Source organism: Camelina sativa, chromosome 4, assembly GCF_030686135.1.
Source record: "Camelina sativa cultivar CO46 ecotype springtype chromosome 4, ASM3068613v1".
NCBI classification, from domain to species: Eukaryota; Viridiplantae; Streptophyta; class Magnoliopsida; order Brassicales; family Brassicaceae; genus Camelina; species Camelina sativa.
This window is the reverse complement of record NC_141883.1, coordinates 27,750,323-27,768,483: the sequence shown is the minus strand read 5'-3', so window position 1 is coordinate 27,768,483 and position 18,161 is coordinate 27,750,323. Positions and strand designations below refer to the sequence as shown.

Below are 18,161 nucleotides of genomic sequence, written 5' to 3'. Positions count from 1 at the left end.
TCTGGAACTTAATTTTTGTTTCATAATACTTATCGTTTTACATTTTTTAATGCAGATGTTTGGTGAATATTCCCGTTGTTTTAAAGTTTTAATTAATAAAAAATTATGAAATATATTAATAAAGGGCAAAACAAAAAATTTAATATTTTTCTTAATTTGTGTGCAAAACCTTTAACGACAATTAAAAAAAATCAGAGAGAGTATTAGCATAAAATTTTATATGTTAAATTTTGGACAGTAATTAATAAATGATTTTTTTTTTAATCTACTAATTTGCCTTTAGCTCGTTTACAATATTTTTAGCAGTGGGAGAAAAAAACAATAATAATATTGGAATTTTTCAGTGAAGGTGCCGCGAAACTCGCACGTGCCGGAAAAAAAACGCACGAGAAATCCAAAACAAAAGTTCCAAATTTATTAGCAAAACGATTGAGCGAAAAAACGCGTTGGTGGTGTATCATCAGAATCTGGACCTGAATCAGATCTATTCGGGTCGGGTCAAATTAGTAGCTGATCGGAGAACCGGCATTATGGCGGCGGCGAGAAGGTTACGAACTCTCCAATCCCAGCCTGAGAACAAGGTATGCGTTGATTGCTCCCAGAAGAATCCACAATGGGCATCGGTTTCATACGGGATCTTCATGTGCTTGGAGTGCTCAGGGAAGCACCGTGGCTTAGGTGTACACATATCCTTCGTCAGATCCGTCACCATGGATTCATGGTCCGAGATCCAGATCAAGAAAATGGACGCCGGAGGCAACGATTGTCTCAACAAGTTTCTGGCTCAGTACGGGATCTCTAAAGAGACAGATATCATCGCAAAGTACAACTCGAACGCCGCGTCTGTGTATCGAGATCGGATCCAGGCTTTAGCTGAGGGAAGGCAATGGAGAGATCCGCCGGTTGTGAAGGAATCGGTTGGTGGTGGTGGTGGGATGAATAAGAAGCCTCCGTTGTCTCAGGGAGGTGGTGGTAGGGATTCTGGTAATGGTGGATGGGATAATTGGGATAATGATGATTCGTTCAGATCTACGGATATGAGGAGGAATCAATCGGCGAGTGATTTTAGGTCGTCGGGAGGTCGTGGTGCTCCGGCGAAGTCGAAATCGTCGGAGGATATATACTCGAGGTCTCAGCTGGAGGCTTCGGCGGCGAATAAGGAGAGTTTTTTCGCTAAGAGGATGGCTGAGAATGAGTCTAAGCCTGAGGGACTTCCTCCTTCGCAAGGAGGTAAGTATGTTGGGTTTGGATCTAGCCCTGGTCCAGGTCCGAGAAGCAATCAACAAGGTAGTGGTGGTGGTGCTGATGTTTTCTCTGTTATGTCGGAGGTAAATATGGATGCTTGTTTTTTAGAGTGATTTGATTTAGATGTTGAGTGACTTCTCTGTTTATCGAATCGTGTGAATGATTGTGTTTGTTTTACGTTGTATTTGCAAAATAGGGTTTTGGGAGATTGTCTCTTGTTGCTGCATCAGCTGCAAATGTTGTTCAGACTGGCACCATGGAGTTCACTTCCAAGGTACTGCTTTTATCATTCTGCTTCGGTGATGTGCTAGCTTTGTTAGGACGTAGTCTTAGTTATTTCATAGTGATACAAGACTACGGTTAGGTTTTGGTCCATAACACATAGCCGTGTCTAATATATATTGAAATCTAGTTACCGACCGTTGTGCTCAATACTCTGCAATGTTATCCCATTTTCAACATTATTAAGTAACAAAAAGTTAGATTCTTGTCTAGCTGTATAATGTTCTGTAGTTGCAGAGCTGAGGCTTACTGTATTTTGTCTCTATGCTTGCCTTTGCAAAATCTCTAGTGAGATCCATCAAAACTCTGAATATAGTATATTGCCGGATGCTCTCTGTAGTTGTCAAATACTGCTGCCAAGAAACTCTTGGATTGTGAGGTAAGAAACCTTTTGTTTCATCGCAGGTCAAAGAAGGTGGCTTAGATCACACGGTTAGTGAGACTGTTAATGTTGTTGCGAATAAGACAACAGAGATAGGACAGAGGACATGGGGGATCATGAAAGGAGTAATGGCAATTGCTTCACAAAAGGTAGAAGAGTTCACTAAAGAAGAAGCATCAACCTGGAATCAACAGAATAAAAACGAGGGAAACGGTCTCTACCAGAACTCTGGGTTTGGAAACAAAACAGCAAACTCATCTTTTGGAGGGTCACAGTCATCATCAAGTGGTCAGAACAACAGTTATCGTAACTCAAATTCTTGGGATGACTGGGGAGATGAGAAGGATACCAAAAAGGAAGCAGCACCAAAGGTGTCGACTTCTAATGATGATGACGATGGTTGGGCTGGTTGGGATGATAATGATGCCAAAGATGATGACTTCTATTATCAGAGTGCAGGCGCTAAGAAATCTGTAGGTCACAATGGGAAATCAGACTCTGCTTGGACTGGTGGAGGATTTCTCTAGCGGTAAGCACTAAACACCAATCAAGTAAAAAAAAACTAATCTAAACACTTTAATGTCGATACGTTTGCAATAACACTATTTTTTGCTAATCACAGGTGTTTCAAGGATGATGGTGAATGAAGTTGTACAATTAAGGAAAAGCAGAGGCTGTGGGTTTTCGTGCTCTGTCACAAGAGAGAGCAGAGTGGTCATCTCAACCATATTAAAGCCATCACAGGTCCTTCTTTTCACATATCAATTGCTTTGGCGATCAATCAAAATATGGATCGTCACTATTTGTTCTTCTACAATATAGTTTCATTTATATTTGTACAAGCTTCATAGAGAACTGCTTACTAAACTATTCGGGTTAGTCTTCAGCTCTTTTTTTGAGATTTTAAACTTTTTATTTTTCTTGAAATTTGTAATGACCACAAAAACAATTTTTCCTTCTTTATATTGTCTTCTTTCAAATTCACATATTTTCTTTTGTCCGGTTACTATTTTTTACACACGCAATATCCTTTCGTAGTTCAACAAGAATTTCTAATTTTCCGAACTGGTGAGAAAAGTTTTATCGGAATCTGATCCGATTTCGGGTACATATTCAAAATGAATTTTTGGTCAAAAAGAAAATGGAGTAATGTTTTTATTCGCAGCTTATTTCATATGTAAAATTCTTATGTGCATGGAGGGAAAGAAGTAGCTAAATAGAGGTGGCGTTATGTGGAGATGACACAGTTTGGAAGAAATCTTGATATACCAAGCAATGTCACTTTAGAATATTGGAAGTTTGAAAGTTGAAACTGAAGGAAGGCTACGTTTGCTTAATGTATACGATGCAACTTGGTTTATGAGTTGAGAGCATGTCTCTCACACGTTCTATGTTCTGTCGTACAAACCGCACCAGTTCACACTTGCATTCAATAATCCGACATCCTGAATCGGGCCAGATCATATATATATATATATATATATATATATATATATTACATAAATACGTTATGTTCAATTTATAATAAAGAAATTTCCAGTCTCATAACATACTAACGTAGACGAAACTAGATGAGCAATTAGAGTTGTACACAAGGTTGCAACATCATAGAAAAATACAGAACAGTGATGTATTATTTGTAGTATAAGTCTGTTATTAAAATTTTAAGTATTCGATTGAGTCGGTAGACGAGTTCCAAAATTGAGGTTATTTTAAAAAAAAATTTAAGTTTCCAAAATTGAGGTTATTTTTACAAAAATTTAAGTTTTCAAAATAATAATTTTTTAAAAAAATTAGTCAATTCTACGTAAAGAAAAAAATCCTTGTCCAATAAATTAGTCAATTGTTTTGATTAGTTTCACTATATGTATTAGTTACTACCTTTTCTAGGCATTTTACGAAAACTGTAAGCATTAATTTTTGATAAGCTGTCAGTGAAAAGGTTAATGGACCACATGTGTCGACGACAGCAAACTCTAGTCTAAATCTAGCTAATCTTCTCACGCGTGAGAGCCTATTTAAAACCACACAAGTTCCTTCCCTGTAATCTCTCTACCTCTATTCTTCTCCATTCTTCTTATTCATCTGCGGCAACCTTTTTTTAGGGTTTATATAATTGGTTAGATAAAGAGAGAGAGAGAGAGATCATGGGAATATATGGAATGGTGACAGGGAAAGCAGGAAAGAGTGGATTTGGCTCAGCTTCAACTGCTGAAGATGTCACTCACTCCATTGATGCTAATCATCTCACTGCCATCATCACAGGTTCAGCTTTGTTTTCTTTTTGTTTTGTTTTACATCTGATATTCTCTTTTTCCAAATCACAAAAAGAGGAAAAACAAAGCAAATCTATTATTACCAAACAAATTTGTTTTACGTTTTGGTGTCGTGGAAGATATTTCGTCACAAAGAAACTTTTAAGATTCAATAATGGTGGAAGAAAAAGTCAAACTTTTAAGATTTAATGTTGGAATTAATATAATTTATTTTTCTCATATTGTAACACCAGAAGATTTTCTTTCCTTTTCGTAAATAATTAACCAAAACATTCTAATTAATTTTATATTTTCTCTCTAATTAAGATTGAGATACATATTACATATATAGTAGAACAAAACTTATTTTATGTATCAAACTAAGAAAATAGAAAAATACAAAATACATGACCATATTGATTTGATAGTAGTCAACATGCCATTTTTTATTTATTTATTACAATTACTTCTGTCTTTCTTCTGAATACGCTAGAATTTACTTTCTATGCATGTGTAAAAGACACGAAAGTACGAATCTTATCGTTAGTCGTACACTTGTACGTTGCTTCGGCCGTTTGTTGGATTCTTCTTTTGTTTTGTTTTGTTTTGTCTGCAATATCTTCAAATAATGATTAAAAAAAATATTGGAAATGAACCAAAAAAAGGTGGAACAAGTGGGATTGGATTGGAGGCAGCAAGAGTGTTAGCAATGAGAGGAGCTCAAGTCATCATTGCTGCAAGAAACCCAAAAGCTGGTAATGAATCGAAAGAGATGATTCTTCAGATGAACCCTAAAGCTCGTATCGATTATCTTCAGCTCGATCTCGCTTCCACCAAATCAGTCAGATCCTTTGCCGATCAATTCCTTGCCCTTAATCTCCCTCTCAACATACTCATGTACGTATACTTGTTGATATTTTTTTCTTTGCAACGATTGAGAGTTTAATGTTAATTAATTGTTGTGTCCTTTGAAATGTTAGAAACAATGCAGGTGTTATGTTTTGTCCTTTCCAGCTTACTGAAGATGGTATTGAATCACAGTTCGCAACAAACCACATCGGTAAGATTTTTATTTTAATGTTTCCTGTCAGTAAACTATATCGAAATACACAAATATTTTTTTACTATATATCCAAATATCATGTTTACTTTAGTACATGAATTCTAAAGAAATATGCTAAAGTCAATAAACCTTTTTCTAAAAGTCAATACATCTATATTTATATTATGTGACAATGGATCGTCCAGGTCATTTTCTGTTGACAAATCTGCTTCTGGAGAAAATGAAGAGTAGCGCAAGAGAAAGTGGAACCGAAGGAAGGATTGTGAATTTATCATCTATTGCTCATACTTATACTTATCCCGAAGGTATCAAGTTCGAAAGCATCAATGACCCTGATGGGTAAGTTTTATTTTTTAATACAATTCTATACTTATATTGAACTTGAGATTAAAGTTTTTAACTAATGTAAAAACAAATTCTATATGGTCTATATCATTATTTTAGATATTCGGACAGAAGGGCTTATGGACAGTCCAAACTCGCAAACTTGTTGCACTCCAATGCACTATCTCGTAAACTACAGGTAATATATATGTACACACATACACATTGATATAGTCTTTAACGTACATTTATATGTAAGTGATTAAAAATGTGATGCCATAATACGAAATGATCATGTAGGAAGAAGGTGCGAACATCACAGTAAATTCGGTACACCCTGGACTTGTCACCACCAATCTCTTCCGTCACTCCGGTTTCGGAATGAGTACGTACCTGTTCTCTATTCTTCATTCCTATATCGTACACTTAATTTTGATAATTTATTCCTAATTCGACAATTTAATTAACGTATGTTCAGAGGTCTTCAAGGCTATGACTTTCCTCTTGTGGAAAAATATACCTCAGGTGAATTTCAAACCCTTACTCATTCCGAAATTTTCTTATGAGACTTAATTTTTTATTTTAGTTATATGGTTGTTAAATTATTTTTATGGGGTATCGTTAATTAGGGAGCAGCAACGACATGCTACGTCGCAACTCATCCTGATCTCAAAGGCGTCACCGGGAAGTATTTCGGCGATTGTAACATCATCACTCCGAGCAAATTCGCTACCGACAATTCTTTAGCCGACAAACTTTGGGATTTCAGTGTCAAACTTATCGATTCTCTCTCTCACTAAAAATGTACCAACAACTCAAAATTTATATTTCTTGATAATGTTGTCATATTGACATATCTTTTTATATGTCACCACATAGTTTTTTTATGGTATGCAATAATTAGAAAACGTTATCGATTGTGTGAGAATCGAATGAAGTATAAACACACGCAATCTTGTGTAAGAAAATAGTAACATCTTCCTCTAGTATAATAATCTATCAATTCTCCAACTGAAATTGAGAAAAAGTATATTACAAGGTTATAAAAAAAAGATGCACATATTGTATATCCCACTAGATATAGTGTATATTGGGCCTAAATTAATGGGTTTCCCAAAGGCCCATAGTTCGTACGAAGACGGCGGAAAGAGCCACAACCATCGCTGCAAAAATCATCGACACAACTAAGTCCATCTTCGACCTCCGGAAAAGATTCGCCGGCAAACAGAACATCTCCGTGGGAAGATCCAACGGAACCAAAACGGCTGCGTCGGAACCGCACCGCCGCGAGGAGAACTTTCTCCCCACGGAAGAAGAAGAAGAAGAAGAAGAAGAAGAAGAAGAAGAAGAAGACGGGTAAATAGCCGAGGCGAATGCGAATTCCGGTGCGAAAAAGATGATCGCGACCGTGATCAACTTAAACAACGTCAACGTCACGCCCTGTACGAAAATCGGAATCCGCCAGGTGAATCGTTGAGTCAGGGATGAGGAAAGATTGCGAATCATTCTTGGTTTGAAGTTTTTTTCTTAAGGGTTTCGAATTTTTTCTCTTTTCTCTCGTAGGGTTTATAGTTTTTAAACCGGTCGTAAATATTACTTCCACCGTATACAGAGCCGGCTTTCCTTGGACTTTGTACCAATTTTTTTTTTTTTTTTTTTTTTTTCTGTTTTTTTATTATTTGTAGATTTTACATATTTGAGATTTTTTTTTGTCAAAATATCAATACACCTAAAGATTTTGTAAAAAAAAAATCAAAAGTGTGACGTAGTGCAAAAACACCCCTCGCATCGTCCCATCGCCGGGCCTGGCCGTATAGAAGATGGAGTCGCTTCGAGGTCTTCAAGGCTATGATGTTTCCTCTTGTGGAAAAATATACCTTAGGTGAACTTAAAACCCTTTGTCATTTTTGTTTTTCTTATGAGATTTAGTTATATTATTTTTCTCATATGTTTGTTAATTTTTGTTGGGGGTATTGTACTTAATTAGGGAGAAGCAACGACATGCTACGTCGCACTTCATCCTGATCTCATCTCAAAGGCGTCACCGGGAAGTGTTTCGGCGACTGTAAGTCTGTAACGTCATCACTCCGAGCAAATTCGCTACGTACCGACAATTCTTTGGCCGATAAACTTTGGGATTTCAGTGTCAAACTTATCGATTCTCTCTCTCACTAATAATGTACCAACAACTCAAAATTTATGTTTCTTGATAATGTTGTTACATTGACATATCTTTATTATATATCACCACATGTTTTTTTTATGGGATACAATAATCAGAAAACGTTATCGATTGTGTGTGAATCGAATGAAGTATAAACACAAAAATTAGTCTAATAAAATAACATTTTCCTCTAGTAATCTATAATTTCTCCAAATTATATATTAAGACAAGTATATATATTATTACAAGGTTTTTTTTTTTTTTAACATCTATATTATTACAAGGTTATAAAAAAAAAGATGCACATATAATAATTAGATGTATGAGAATATTTAGTGGTCTATGCGATGTCAAGAGTGTATTAAAATGGGCCTAAATTAGTGGGTTTCTTCTTCAGCCTCCCAAAGGCCCATAGTTCGTACGACGACGGCGGAAAGAGCCACAACAATCGCTGCAAAAACCGGCGGCACAACGAGGTCCATCTTCGACCTCCGGAAAAGATTCGCCGGCAAACAGAACATCTCCGTGGGAAGATCCAACGGAACCAAAACGGCTGCGTCGGAACCGCACCGCAGCGAGAACCCCATCGAAGAAGAAGACAGGTAAATCGCCGAGACGAATGCGAATTCCGGTGCCAGCGAGATGATCGCCACCGTGATCGTCAGAAACAACGTCCACGTCACGCCGTAGACGAAAAGCGGAACCCCCCAGGCGAATCGGTGAGTCAGAGATGAGAAGAGATTGCGAATCATTCTCTCTTACGGGTTTATAGTTTCCAAGCCGGTTATAAATATTACTTCCACCATGGCACCATATAGAAGATGGAGTAGCTTCGATGAAGGAGATAAGTAGAGAAGAGAAGATAACCTAATCTCACCTGCTCTAACGACGAATTTGAGGACAAACTTTGAAACGACCAAACTTCTCGCCGTTTTGGTGTCATAATCATATTGTGAATTAAGACGTAGTCATCAGATTCGCAACTTTGCATACCTGGGAGCTAGAGACGCACGTTAATTAGTTGTCGGAGTCTCGAGGTTAGATATTTTATATTTGACGTACACCAATAGAGGTGAAATTTACAAACAAGTCAAATTATGTCATACGTAATGGCATAAATTAGTAAGAGGTTTTGCTAGGGGTTTATATTAAAAAAGCCAAAACTGAAGATAAAAATTTGGATTATTAGAAAATTTTAAAATGAATTTGTAGGGTTATAGACTTATAGATTTGAAGGTTTAAAATAAGAATTAAACATCAATCCATCTTTGAAATTGTATGATTAATATTTATATTTGTATGCCTTATTTTGTCAGGAATACCCATTTGTCAAAGTTTCATTGGTATGGGTGACAACATTACTTGCCTTAGCGAACCAGAACAAAATGTTTCAAATAAATCTTAAATTTCAAATCTTTACATTTTTAAACCCAATAAACTTCATTCAAACAAAAATAGTAATACTTTTTTTATTTGATAAATATTTAAATACTGTATAGATTTTTTTAGTTAAGAAATCTAAAAATATCATACTTATGTTTTATTTTCTAAAATTACTAAAAAAATCCAAAAAAAACACCAAGTTTTTTTTTTAACACCTTTATTCTTTATTAATTTGAAACGGATAATACAATTATATCATTGAGCGTACACAATGAAGCTTCACATACCATACAACCAAAATTTAAGTATAAACGAAGCAAACGTCTGTTGTAGATAAGCCTTACAGGCTAACAAATTAAATAATCTGTTATTTTCCTTCATCTTCTTCATTGTCAATCTGTTTTAATCTTTTTGTTGGGCTATCATTCCTGTTATGTAGCACCAAAACTTTTTCTGAAAATCAAAGGGTTGCGATCCATCAATTACATCGCTAACCACACAAACAATTTTGGTTGTAAATCTTGCCCATGATAAATCTATAATCTTGACTCCTTTGTTGATATTCTTCAATGACCATAAATGAATGGTTTCGGCAGATGGTTCAATCTCAAAGACCACCTTGAAAGTATGTTCCATAAAATATAAGGATAAATCACCAACGAACACACCAAGCATTGAAACCATATTTCATCGTAAATTAACCCTACTCTATCTTCAGATCCACATAAAGCATCACATCCCAAGAGACCAATCAATAGAGCAAAGTTTGTTGAGCACCAATATGAAAAACCATCAACATCAAATTTTGTCTTCGCCTTTAGGAGTGAGAGTAAGAGGCCCACCACCGAACAGAGATGGAGAAGATGTTTACCGATAAGATAGAATCGATTGTCACCATCTAATCCAACAATTGAGTCGCCGGGATCCCAAATCCGAGATTGAAAACCATGTTTCAAAAAGAAATTCATGTCGAAGCAAAGACGATACATATGAAGATCGATTGCAATCAACGGAAAGGCATCGACACACCACCGGAAAAATTGCCGGATTATGGTCGGAATGAAACTCATCCCAAAGGAGAAGAAAATTATGAAGAACTGAAACATGAAAACCAATGAAATTGCAGAAAACATTGGACAGATTATTAGGGATTTATAAACTAAAACATAGAATTAAAACTAGAAACAAAGAGAAAGCACCGACCGACGTCAAAAAAGTCGACGCCGACCGGGAAACAGATGGAAATGAAAGCTTTTGCCGGAAAAAAGTTTTCTCAAAGCATCGCCTATCGAGGACAGTTTTTATAACGGTCACTTTCTTTTTTCTTTTTTTTCATTGTTATTACAAAAAAAAAAAAAAAAAAAACACCAAGTTTATTAAAAAGTTTTTAAAAGTGTAGGAAAATGGCGTTAAATGAATTTATTAAACCTTACTCAATTTTTTCACAAACCTATTGTTTCGATAGTGTTTTTTTTTAAAATGTATTTTATAAATATATTTATGGTATTTTAGATATTGTTTTCTTAAAAGTTTAAAAAACTATAACAAAGACATCTCTTTATTGAAGAAAAGAGCCCACATATACACGTGGATATTCTCCAAGTTAAAAAGAAAAAGAAAAAAAAAGAGCAACTGAAATAAATGATTTGGTCTCTTCTCGTACCTTCCTTCCAAGATGTCATCAGCAACTGCCACGATTTGCTTCCCTCTTTTTTTTTTTTTTTATCTTTCCATTTTACATAAATTCACCCCCACAAGTTTCAGTTAAATTTTATAATACCCTCCATACTTTTTAAATCTCACATGTACCCTCTCGAATCAAAACAACCAAAAATAAGATCTCAAACAAACTGATATTTAATATATGGTAAATTTATATATAAAATTATCACTAAATAAACAAATAAAGAAACTGAAATTATTCAATCCAACATTAATATTTGTTTTTAAAGTATACTGGATCGCAAATCTCGGTCAAAAAGTAAACATTGAAAACAATTAAGGACTGTTTTGTATTTTCTTTTAATTTGGATTTACTGATTACTATTATTATTTCCTTTTTTCCTAAATTACAAAATATTAAAATATCTGTTTTTTTCTGGTTTTTTTTTTTTTTGTTCCTTGTCCTCTGCTTTGCTTTGAAAAGTAATCTGGGCCGCGAGAACAAAGCTTTTAGTTTTCTGGTTCGTTGCCGCCTTCCACGTTCCTTCTTCTTCTTCCTCCTCCTCCTTCTCTCTCCCTCATCTTATCTCCTTCCCTTCTTTTACCCTAACCCTAATTTTCTTCGCCGTCGTCCTCTCTTTTACCTCTTTACCCAATTCGAAATCTTCCAAAGCCTTATCTACAGATCTTTTAGATCCGTAATTCTCTACTCTTGATTGATTCTTCTATCCCCACATAACTTTTTAGTATTTCTCTTCCTCGTTTGATTCCTATGAATTGATTTTTTTTAATTTTTTCCTTCTGTAAATTCCCGGGATTGAATTAGATTACTCTTTCTCTTAGGAATCAGATAATACAAAGTTTACGAATTGGATTAATAGAACTCTTCAACGCTTACGTGATTCAAATCCGAGGTTCAGATCTAACCTCTAGTTAGTAGTTAGTGTTGTTCTGTATATTGAATGCCACGGTGCGATGGGAGAAGGAACAGTTTGTTTAGAGATGCCAATGGAAGAGATCATGGCGGAAGATAAGATGTCATCATCAATGGGTCAATTGAAAAGAGAGCGTCTTGATACTACTGATGAAGGTGGTGTCAAAGGTGATCACTTTCCCAATAAGAAACAAGCCAAAGAAGCTTCTAACGATGACATTACATCAGAGATTTCTAATCCCGTCGCTTCTCCTGTTGAAAGCACATCTCTTTTCCGCGATGTCTCTAGCCAGCCGGTTAAATCCGATTTTGGTTCCGAGGAGACTATAAGCGATGGAGAACGTGGCGTAACAGAGGATTCGAGTGATGTGGTGTTACCATCTCGTTTTGTGCTGGAGATTCCTAAGCATCTTAGCTCGACTGGGATCACGAAGATCACGTTTAAGTTGAGTAAACCTAAGAAGGAATTTGATGAGTTGCCCGTGGTAAAGGATCATACTTGGGACGGTGGTGTTGTGAAGATGCCGAAGAAGATTGTTTCTGTCAGCTACCCATCTACCGTGAACAAGCTTTTGGAAACGGGTATTCTCGAAGGCGCTCCAGTGAAGTATATTTCAACCCCACCTGTGGTAAAGTCTGAATCTTTGTGTTTCTTATCGACTAGAGTTTTGATGTCTTATACACTCGTTATATCACTTTTTATGGCCTTACAGAGAGAGCTTCAGGGGATAATCCATTCGGTTGGGTATTTGTGTGGCTGTGCGAGTTGCAATTTCTCGAAAGTGAGTTTCTTTGTGATCGTTATTTATGGGTTTGTTGTTTCTATGATTTGTTTTTGTTCTGTGTGGTTTTAACGATGTCATATTTTATTATGCAAAAAGGTTTTAAGTGCGTTTGAGTTTGAGCTGCATGCTGGTGCAAAAACTAGACATCCTAATAATCACATATTTTTGGAGAATGGAAGGGCGGTTTATAACATACTTCAAGAAGTTAAGACTGCTCCTCGTGATGTTCTCGAGGAAGTGATAAGGAATATAGCTGGTTCTGCTCTGAATGAGGAGGGCTTTCAAGCTTGGAAAGGTGATTGTCAGGTGTCTAGATTGTTGCTGCATCTATGCGCTCTCCATAGATTTTCTTTTGCAAGCATTTGCTTTTTGATTACTAGTTCAGAGCCTGATATGCTTTTATTTACTGCAGCAAGTTTCCAACAAAGTAATAGCATGTCTGAACGGAACTATATCACGGAACATTCTACTGTCAGGTACTATCACCTCCTACTTGTGGTTTACTACTTGATCTGTAATTGGGGAGTTTATTTGAGATGATAGTCAGTGATACTTTTGGTTTCATATAGCTTTTGGTTAATGCAATCTAAGTTGCCATTTTGTGTTACTCTCTGAAAGTGATTCCTGTGAAAGCTGCAGTTATCTTGGTTCTGGTCCTGGTCCTGATGAGAGTCAGAGTCTTACTCCATGCTCTGTGGAGAACCATTATTATCCAGAGAAAACATATGCAAAGGACACATTATATGAGCCAAAGCGGATAGCAAAGAAGTATGCATCTTTGATATTCTCACTTACAAATTAATTACTGTTAGGTATTACTTATGGTCCTTAGGACAATTATTCTAATGGAGCTATGGAATTTTATTTAGTCGCTAATTCTGTAGGCTTGCTTCTCATGTATCTGGTATGGGTTGTCATAAGAAAGTTTCTGAAGGAAACAATAGAAAGAGGTTTGTGTTCTTTTGTTAGCATTTGAATCTCTAATGGCTATCTGACATTGATGAAAATGATACAATCCTCTGTTTCTAGGGACAATGATTTACATCGGTTGCTGTTTATGCCTAATGGGCTTCCGGACGGGACAGAATTGGCTTACTATGTGAAAACGCAGGTTTGTTATTTGCAGACAAACAACTTGTTCTGCTTATCTTCCCTGAAATTTGAATTGAACTTTAGTTTTGTTAACATGTTTCTCCCCTACAGAAACTACTACAGGGTTACAAGCAAGGAAGTGGTATATTATGTAGCTGTTGCAGCAGAGAGGTAAATGGTGGATGCAATTGCTATGTTGATTCCCCATCAGAATCAGTTTGAATTTCAGATGTGGTTTTACTTATTTTGTTTTGTATTTATTACAACAGATTAGTCCTTCGCAATTCGAATCGCATGCTGGAATGGCTGCTAGACGACAACCGTGAGTTATCCAATAATATGATATTTTACCGTGAGATATGGATAACTTTAAAGTAAACTTGTTATGTTGGAATGTGTTTCTAAAGTTTTTTGTATCTTTTGTAGTTATCGTCATATCTATATCTCTTCCGGATTGTCATTGCACGATATAGCCATGTCATTGGCGAATGGACATGTCATTACAACTGGTGATAGTGATGACATGTGTTCAATTTGTGGGGATGGTGGAGATTTGCTACTTTGTGCTGGATGTCCTCAAGCCTTTCATACAGGTAGGTGCTGGAGTATAGTACTCTTGCTCGTGTACTCCAATATATTAAAAATGCTTCTAGGTTTCAAACTGAAAGTAGCTGAAGCACTGATTTCTTAAATGGTTTCCTCAATCGTAATACATGTGGAACTTTTAATTAACTTTCAATAACCATTTTCTCTAAATTTTAATTTAATAAGTGTTTCATGGTTAGATATCAACTCCCGGTATTTTTTCTCTGGTGCTGATCCTTCTTGTCTCTTTTATATGCAGCTTGTTTGAAATTTCAGTCTATGCCTGAAGGTACTTGGTACTGTTCGAGCTGCAATGATGGACCTGTGTCTTGTAAAAAGGCTACTGCAACTGATCCTTCTAGCAACTTGAAGGCTATAGTTATAAGACTGACAAGAGTCGTTAAAGCGCCAGAAAGCGAAATTGGTGGCTGTGTGTTTTGCAGGTTGGTTGCATAACTATATTTGGTTGTATAACAGTTGTCGAATCCTAAATACATGTGCAAGCCACTGCAATAGGCACCTTTGATTACTGTGCATGATGTGGAATCTACATTTGGTCTTATTTGATAGGTCCCATGATTTTAGCATTGGAAAATTTGATGATAGGACTGTTATTCTCTGTGACCAGGTACTCCCTTGATTCCTGATTCTTTTAATTCATTTCGTCCTATTAGTAGTTCAGCCTTTTCTGATAATTCTCTTCTACTTTTCTTTTGAAGTGTGAGAAAGAGTACCATGTTGGTTGCCTCAGAGCGAATGGGCTCTGTGATTTGAAAGTAAGTTGTGTTAGGCTGGCTCCTTCTGCTTTGTGTTCACGAGGTCATTCATCTTTTCTCAACTTCTTCCTTGATTGCTTTAGGAAATTCCGCAGGACAAATGGTTCTGTTGTAGTGACTGCAGCAGGATTCACGCGGCAGTTCAGAGTTCTGTTTCTTGTGGGCCGCAAACTATTCCTACACCTCTGTTAGACATGATACGTAGAAAAGACAGAGAAAAAGGAATATATACCGATCATGGGGATACAGTTGAATGGAGAATACTTAGTGGAAAGAGTCGATACCCAGAGCATCTGCCCTTGCTTTCACGAGCGGCTGTTATCTTCAGGGTATGTCTTGACTTCAGATGTGTTCCAACTATGTTTTGATCTTATTACTTGTTAAAGATGTGCCCCAGGGCTTATATATGTTGGACCACTTTCTCGCGTATAATATTGACCTTCTTAAAATATGTGTAACAAAGAATCACCCTAATTCTTTCCTGTTTAATCTTCTAGGAGTGCTTTGATCCCATAGTTGCGAAGTCTGGCCGTGATCTCATTCCTGTCATGGTGTATGGGTAAGCAATGACGTCACAAACTCTGATATAATAGCCATATTTTGGCAGTGGTTGATTGTCCTTGTAATTCTTATGATATATATGCAGGAGAAATATATCTGGCCAGGAGTTTGGAGGGATGTATTGTTTGGTCCTGATTGTAAAGTATGTTCTCTTTCTGTTTATTACTCTGCCTTTTATCTTACAACTTGTTTGTCTTCTATGCTAATTGCTTTTTTCGCATGATGTTCGTTTAGTTCTCTTGTTGTTTCTGCTGCGCTGCTGAGAATATTTGGTCAGCAAGTTGCTGAACTTCCTATTGTAGCTACAAGCCGAGAGTACCAAGGAAGGGTAAAGCCTCTGTACATGTCATATTTTTCATAATATCTCAGTTTTGTTTTTTCTTTTCTTCTGCTTATGGATTAAATTACTTTATTATGTGATTTGGTCACTAGGGATACTTCCAAGGACTGTATGCTTGTGTAGAGAATCTTCTTTCTTCTTTAAATGTTGAGAACCTGGTCCTTCCGGCAGCTGAAGAAGCTGAGTCTATATGGACAAAGAAGTTTGGCTTTACAAGGATGGCTGAACAGCAAGTAAGTGAACTTCTCTTCTTCTTCTTATATTACGCATGAGGAGGATTCAGAAAAATAGTAAGTGTTGGAATCCAATTTGGTAAAAAGTAGCAAGAAGCAATAACAATGGTATTTTTTTTTGCAGTTGCTGGAGTACCAAAAGGAAGTGCAGCTTACAATCTTCAAAGGAACGTCAATGCTGGAGAAGAAAGTACCTACGGCGTGTTTATCAGAATCAACAACTCTCATTTGATCTGATATCTTGAAAAGATCCGTCTGGGATTTTTTTGGTGTTGGGATCTATCCTCTTCTTTGTTTTTTTGTTTTCTGGAAGATGGAGCAGGTTTTTTTGGTATATTTTTTTGTAATATTTGATTCATTTTTTTTTGAATATAGATTGTAGGTTTTAGTTTTACATAAGTCCCAGAACAGTTCCATGTTTTGTATAGAGACCAAAGAGAAAAATAAACAGATACATAAAAAACAGATATAAACAACATGTTCGTGGAAGTATTAGACTAACCAGAAAATAAAATCATTTTCAGTCTTACTTAACAGTATCCTTTTTTTTTGTTTTGTAAAAGTTTTTGGCAATGCTTATGAAAGATTTGGATACTATATGTTTGAACTCTGAAACAATCTTTGGACTTCTCATTGTTGTCATCTTCATTTTAATGTTTACCTTTGTGAAACAGAGGAAACGACGACGTTTTGAATGATAAATAAATAAAATACTGTTTGGTTTTAGTTAAAACTTAAAACCCTTTGATCCCAAATCCTTGTCTCACTTGCTAGTTGCTACAATGGCGTTCTCATCCAGCTTTCGCCGTCTTTTTGCCGGATCTAGTAACAGCCTCTTGTCTTCTCCATCCTCCTACGTTCGCCACTGCTCAACTCTTACGTCTCCCAAGCTCTTCGTTAGTGGTAAATTTCTTTCTTGAATTGTCTTTCAATTTTAATCAAAGATGAATTTCAGCTTTTCTGGAGTTGTGCTATAGATGGTGTCGATATGCAAGATTGGATGATTCTTGTAGATGATAAGTGTTTGTTTATAGTGTTGACCATTTTGAGAAATAATCATTCTCCTACTTCTTCTGTGTTAGTGTCTTAGTGATAAGTAAAAATGTAGAATTAGTGTGGAGGAGTCTTTAACTATTTTGTAAAGTGAGAACCTTTTGGCTTAGGGATAGAATTAGGATCTTTGATCTTATCTATCAGTTTCATCTTGTGTCTGAAATCAACATGAAGGTTGAGATCTACTTGCCAATTTTCCATTTTTCTGATAATTGAATTTAGTGGGTTAGTGAGGACTTGTGGTGAGTGTGCTAATCTTCTTTGATGTGGAACTCCGATGGATGTTCTGAGTTATAGATTGTCTTAAAGGACCGTATTTTGTTTGCTTTATAAGTCTCTTTTAGACCTGAAGATAAAGAGTGTTCTCATTATATGTACTCTTGTGTCTTTGGTGTGTCTTGAATAGGTCTTTCTAGACTCACAACAAATGAAAAGCTTCAGGATGCATTTGCATCTTTCGGGGAGCTTGTGGATGGTAATGCTACTCTCTCTCTCTCTCTCTCTCTCTCTCCCCTTTTATCCATCATATCTTGGATTATAGAGCCTCCTCAACTCACAGATTATGTTTGGTTGTTGTAGCGAGAGTGATCACAGACAGAGAAACAGGGAGATCAAAGGGTTTCGGATTTGTGACATATGCAACAATAGAAGATGCAGAGAAGGCCAAGAAAGAAATGAATGCAAAGTTCTTGGACGGTTGGGTGATCTTTGTGGATCCTGCAAAACCTAGAGAACCAAGACGGCCTCTGCAGCAGGAACCTCCTCAGTCTTATTCTGGATCTGGTTTCACAACCAACAAAACCATCGGCTGGTGTAAATGAACAAAAAACCCAACTGACTACTTATGTATGAAATAAAATCAGATTCTTGGAGCCATTCATCTATTTTGAAGACAAAGTCATATCCTTTGGAACCTTAACTTTTCCAAAGGAACCTTAACTTTTCCGTTTTGGAGATATCCCCCTATCATTCATATGATGCAATAAGAGGTTACAAAAACCTGAATGCCGAACAACAACAGATGACTCTCTCTTCACCTTTT

The 18,161-nt window shown here is 36.4% G+C and overlaps 6 protein-coding genes across 12 annotated transcripts; 4 read left to right on the top strand and 2 right to left on the bottom strand.

Moving 5' to 3' along the window:
- Positions 1 to 239: 239 nt before the first annotated feature.
- Positions 240 to 2,897, top strand: LOC104782180 (ADP-ribosylation factor GTPase-activating protein AGD7). The gene is made up of 4 exons (XM_010507042.3): positions 240 to 1,328; positions 1,442 to 1,519; positions 1,933 to 2,438; positions 2,532 to 2,897. The coding sequence occupies exons 1-3, from the start codon at positions 531 to 533 to the stop codon at positions 2,434 to 2,436; spliced, it is 1,380 nt and encodes a 459-aa protein (XP_010505344.1). The 5' UTR covers positions 240 to 530; the 3' UTR covers positions 2,437 to 2,438; positions 2,532 to 2,897.
- Positions 2,898 to 3,771: 874 nt separating this feature from the next.
- On the top strand, positions 3,772 to 6,479 carry LOC104782179 (short-chain dehydrogenase TIC 32 B, chloroplastic). The gene is made up of 8 exons (XM_010507041.3): positions 3,772 to 4,174; positions 4,830 to 5,061; positions 5,145 to 5,224; positions 5,413 to 5,566; positions 5,672 to 5,750; positions 5,852 to 5,936; positions 6,030 to 6,076; positions 6,181 to 6,479. The coding sequence occupies exons 1-8, from the start codon at positions 4,057 to 4,059 to the stop codon at positions 6,349 to 6,351; spliced, it is 966 nt and encodes a 321-aa protein (XP_010505343.2). The 5' UTR covers positions 3,772 to 4,056; the 3' UTR covers positions 6,352 to 6,479.
- A 124-nt stretch (positions 6,480 to 6,603) lies between these two features.
- Positions 6,604 to 7,084, bottom strand: LOC147946263 (uncharacterized). The gene has a single exon (XM_087510939.1). The coding sequence runs from the start codon at positions 7,055 to 7,057 to the stop codon at positions 6,653 to 6,655; it is 405 nt and encodes a 134-aa protein (XP_087367065.1). The 5' UTR covers positions 7,058 to 7,084; the 3' UTR covers positions 6,604 to 6,652.
- An 822-nt stretch (positions 7,085 to 7,906) lies between these two features.
- LOC104782178 (uncharacterized) lies at positions 7,907 to 8,729 on the bottom strand. Its single transcript, XM_010507040.3, has one exon. It carries the CDS (start codon positions 8,465 to 8,467, stop codon positions 8,093 to 8,095), a length of 375 nt encoding a protein of 124 aa, XP_010505342.1. The 5' UTR covers positions 8,468 to 8,729; the 3' UTR covers positions 7,907 to 8,092.
- Positions 8,730 to 11,164: 2,435 nt separating this feature from the next.
- On the top strand, positions 11,165 to 16,595 carry LOC104782177 (increased DNA methylation 1). Of its 7 annotated transcripts, none has more exons than XM_010507038.3 (19): positions 11,165 to 12,323; positions 12,408 to 12,476; positions 12,576 to 12,774; positions 12,892 to 12,955; positions 13,119 to 13,247; positions 13,364 to 13,429; positions 13,509 to 13,590; positions 13,683 to 13,742; positions 13,841 to 13,893; positions 13,998 to 14,164; positions 14,416 to 14,599; positions 14,727 to 14,784; positions 14,876 to 14,932; positions 15,016 to 15,261; positions 15,430 to 15,491; positions 15,579 to 15,635; positions 15,728 to 15,821; positions 15,926 to 16,066; positions 16,191 to 16,595. In XM_010507038.3, exons 1-19 carry the CDS (start codon positions 11,736 to 11,738, stop codon positions 16,296 to 16,298), a joined length of 2,484 nt encoding a protein of 827 aa, XP_010505340.1. In that variant the 5' UTR covers positions 11,165 to 11,735; the 3' UTR covers positions 16,299 to 16,595. The 7 variants fall into 7 exon arrangements, with proteins under 7 accessions (XP_010505340.1, XP_087367808.1, XP_087367809.1 ...); XM_087511682.1 differs by having other exon boundaries at positions 11,190 to 12,323; positions 12,576 to 12,785; XM_087511683.1 differs by lacking the exon at positions 13,364 to 13,429 and having other exon boundaries at positions 11,201 to 12,323; positions 12,576 to 12,785.
- Positions 16,596 to 16,797: 202 nt separating this feature from the next.
- Positions 16,798 to 18,058, top strand: LOC104782176 (organelle RRM domain-containing protein 2, mitochondrial-like). Its single transcript, XM_010507037.3, has 3 exons — positions 16,798 to 16,969; positions 17,526 to 17,594; positions 17,699 to 18,058. Exons 1-3 carry the CDS (start codon positions 16,849 to 16,851, stop codon positions 17,938 to 17,940), a joined length of 432 nt encoding a protein of 143 aa, XP_010505339.1. The 5' UTR covers positions 16,798 to 16,848; the 3' UTR covers positions 17,941 to 18,058.
- The last annotated feature ends 103 nt before the right edge of the window (positions 18,059 to 18,161 follow it).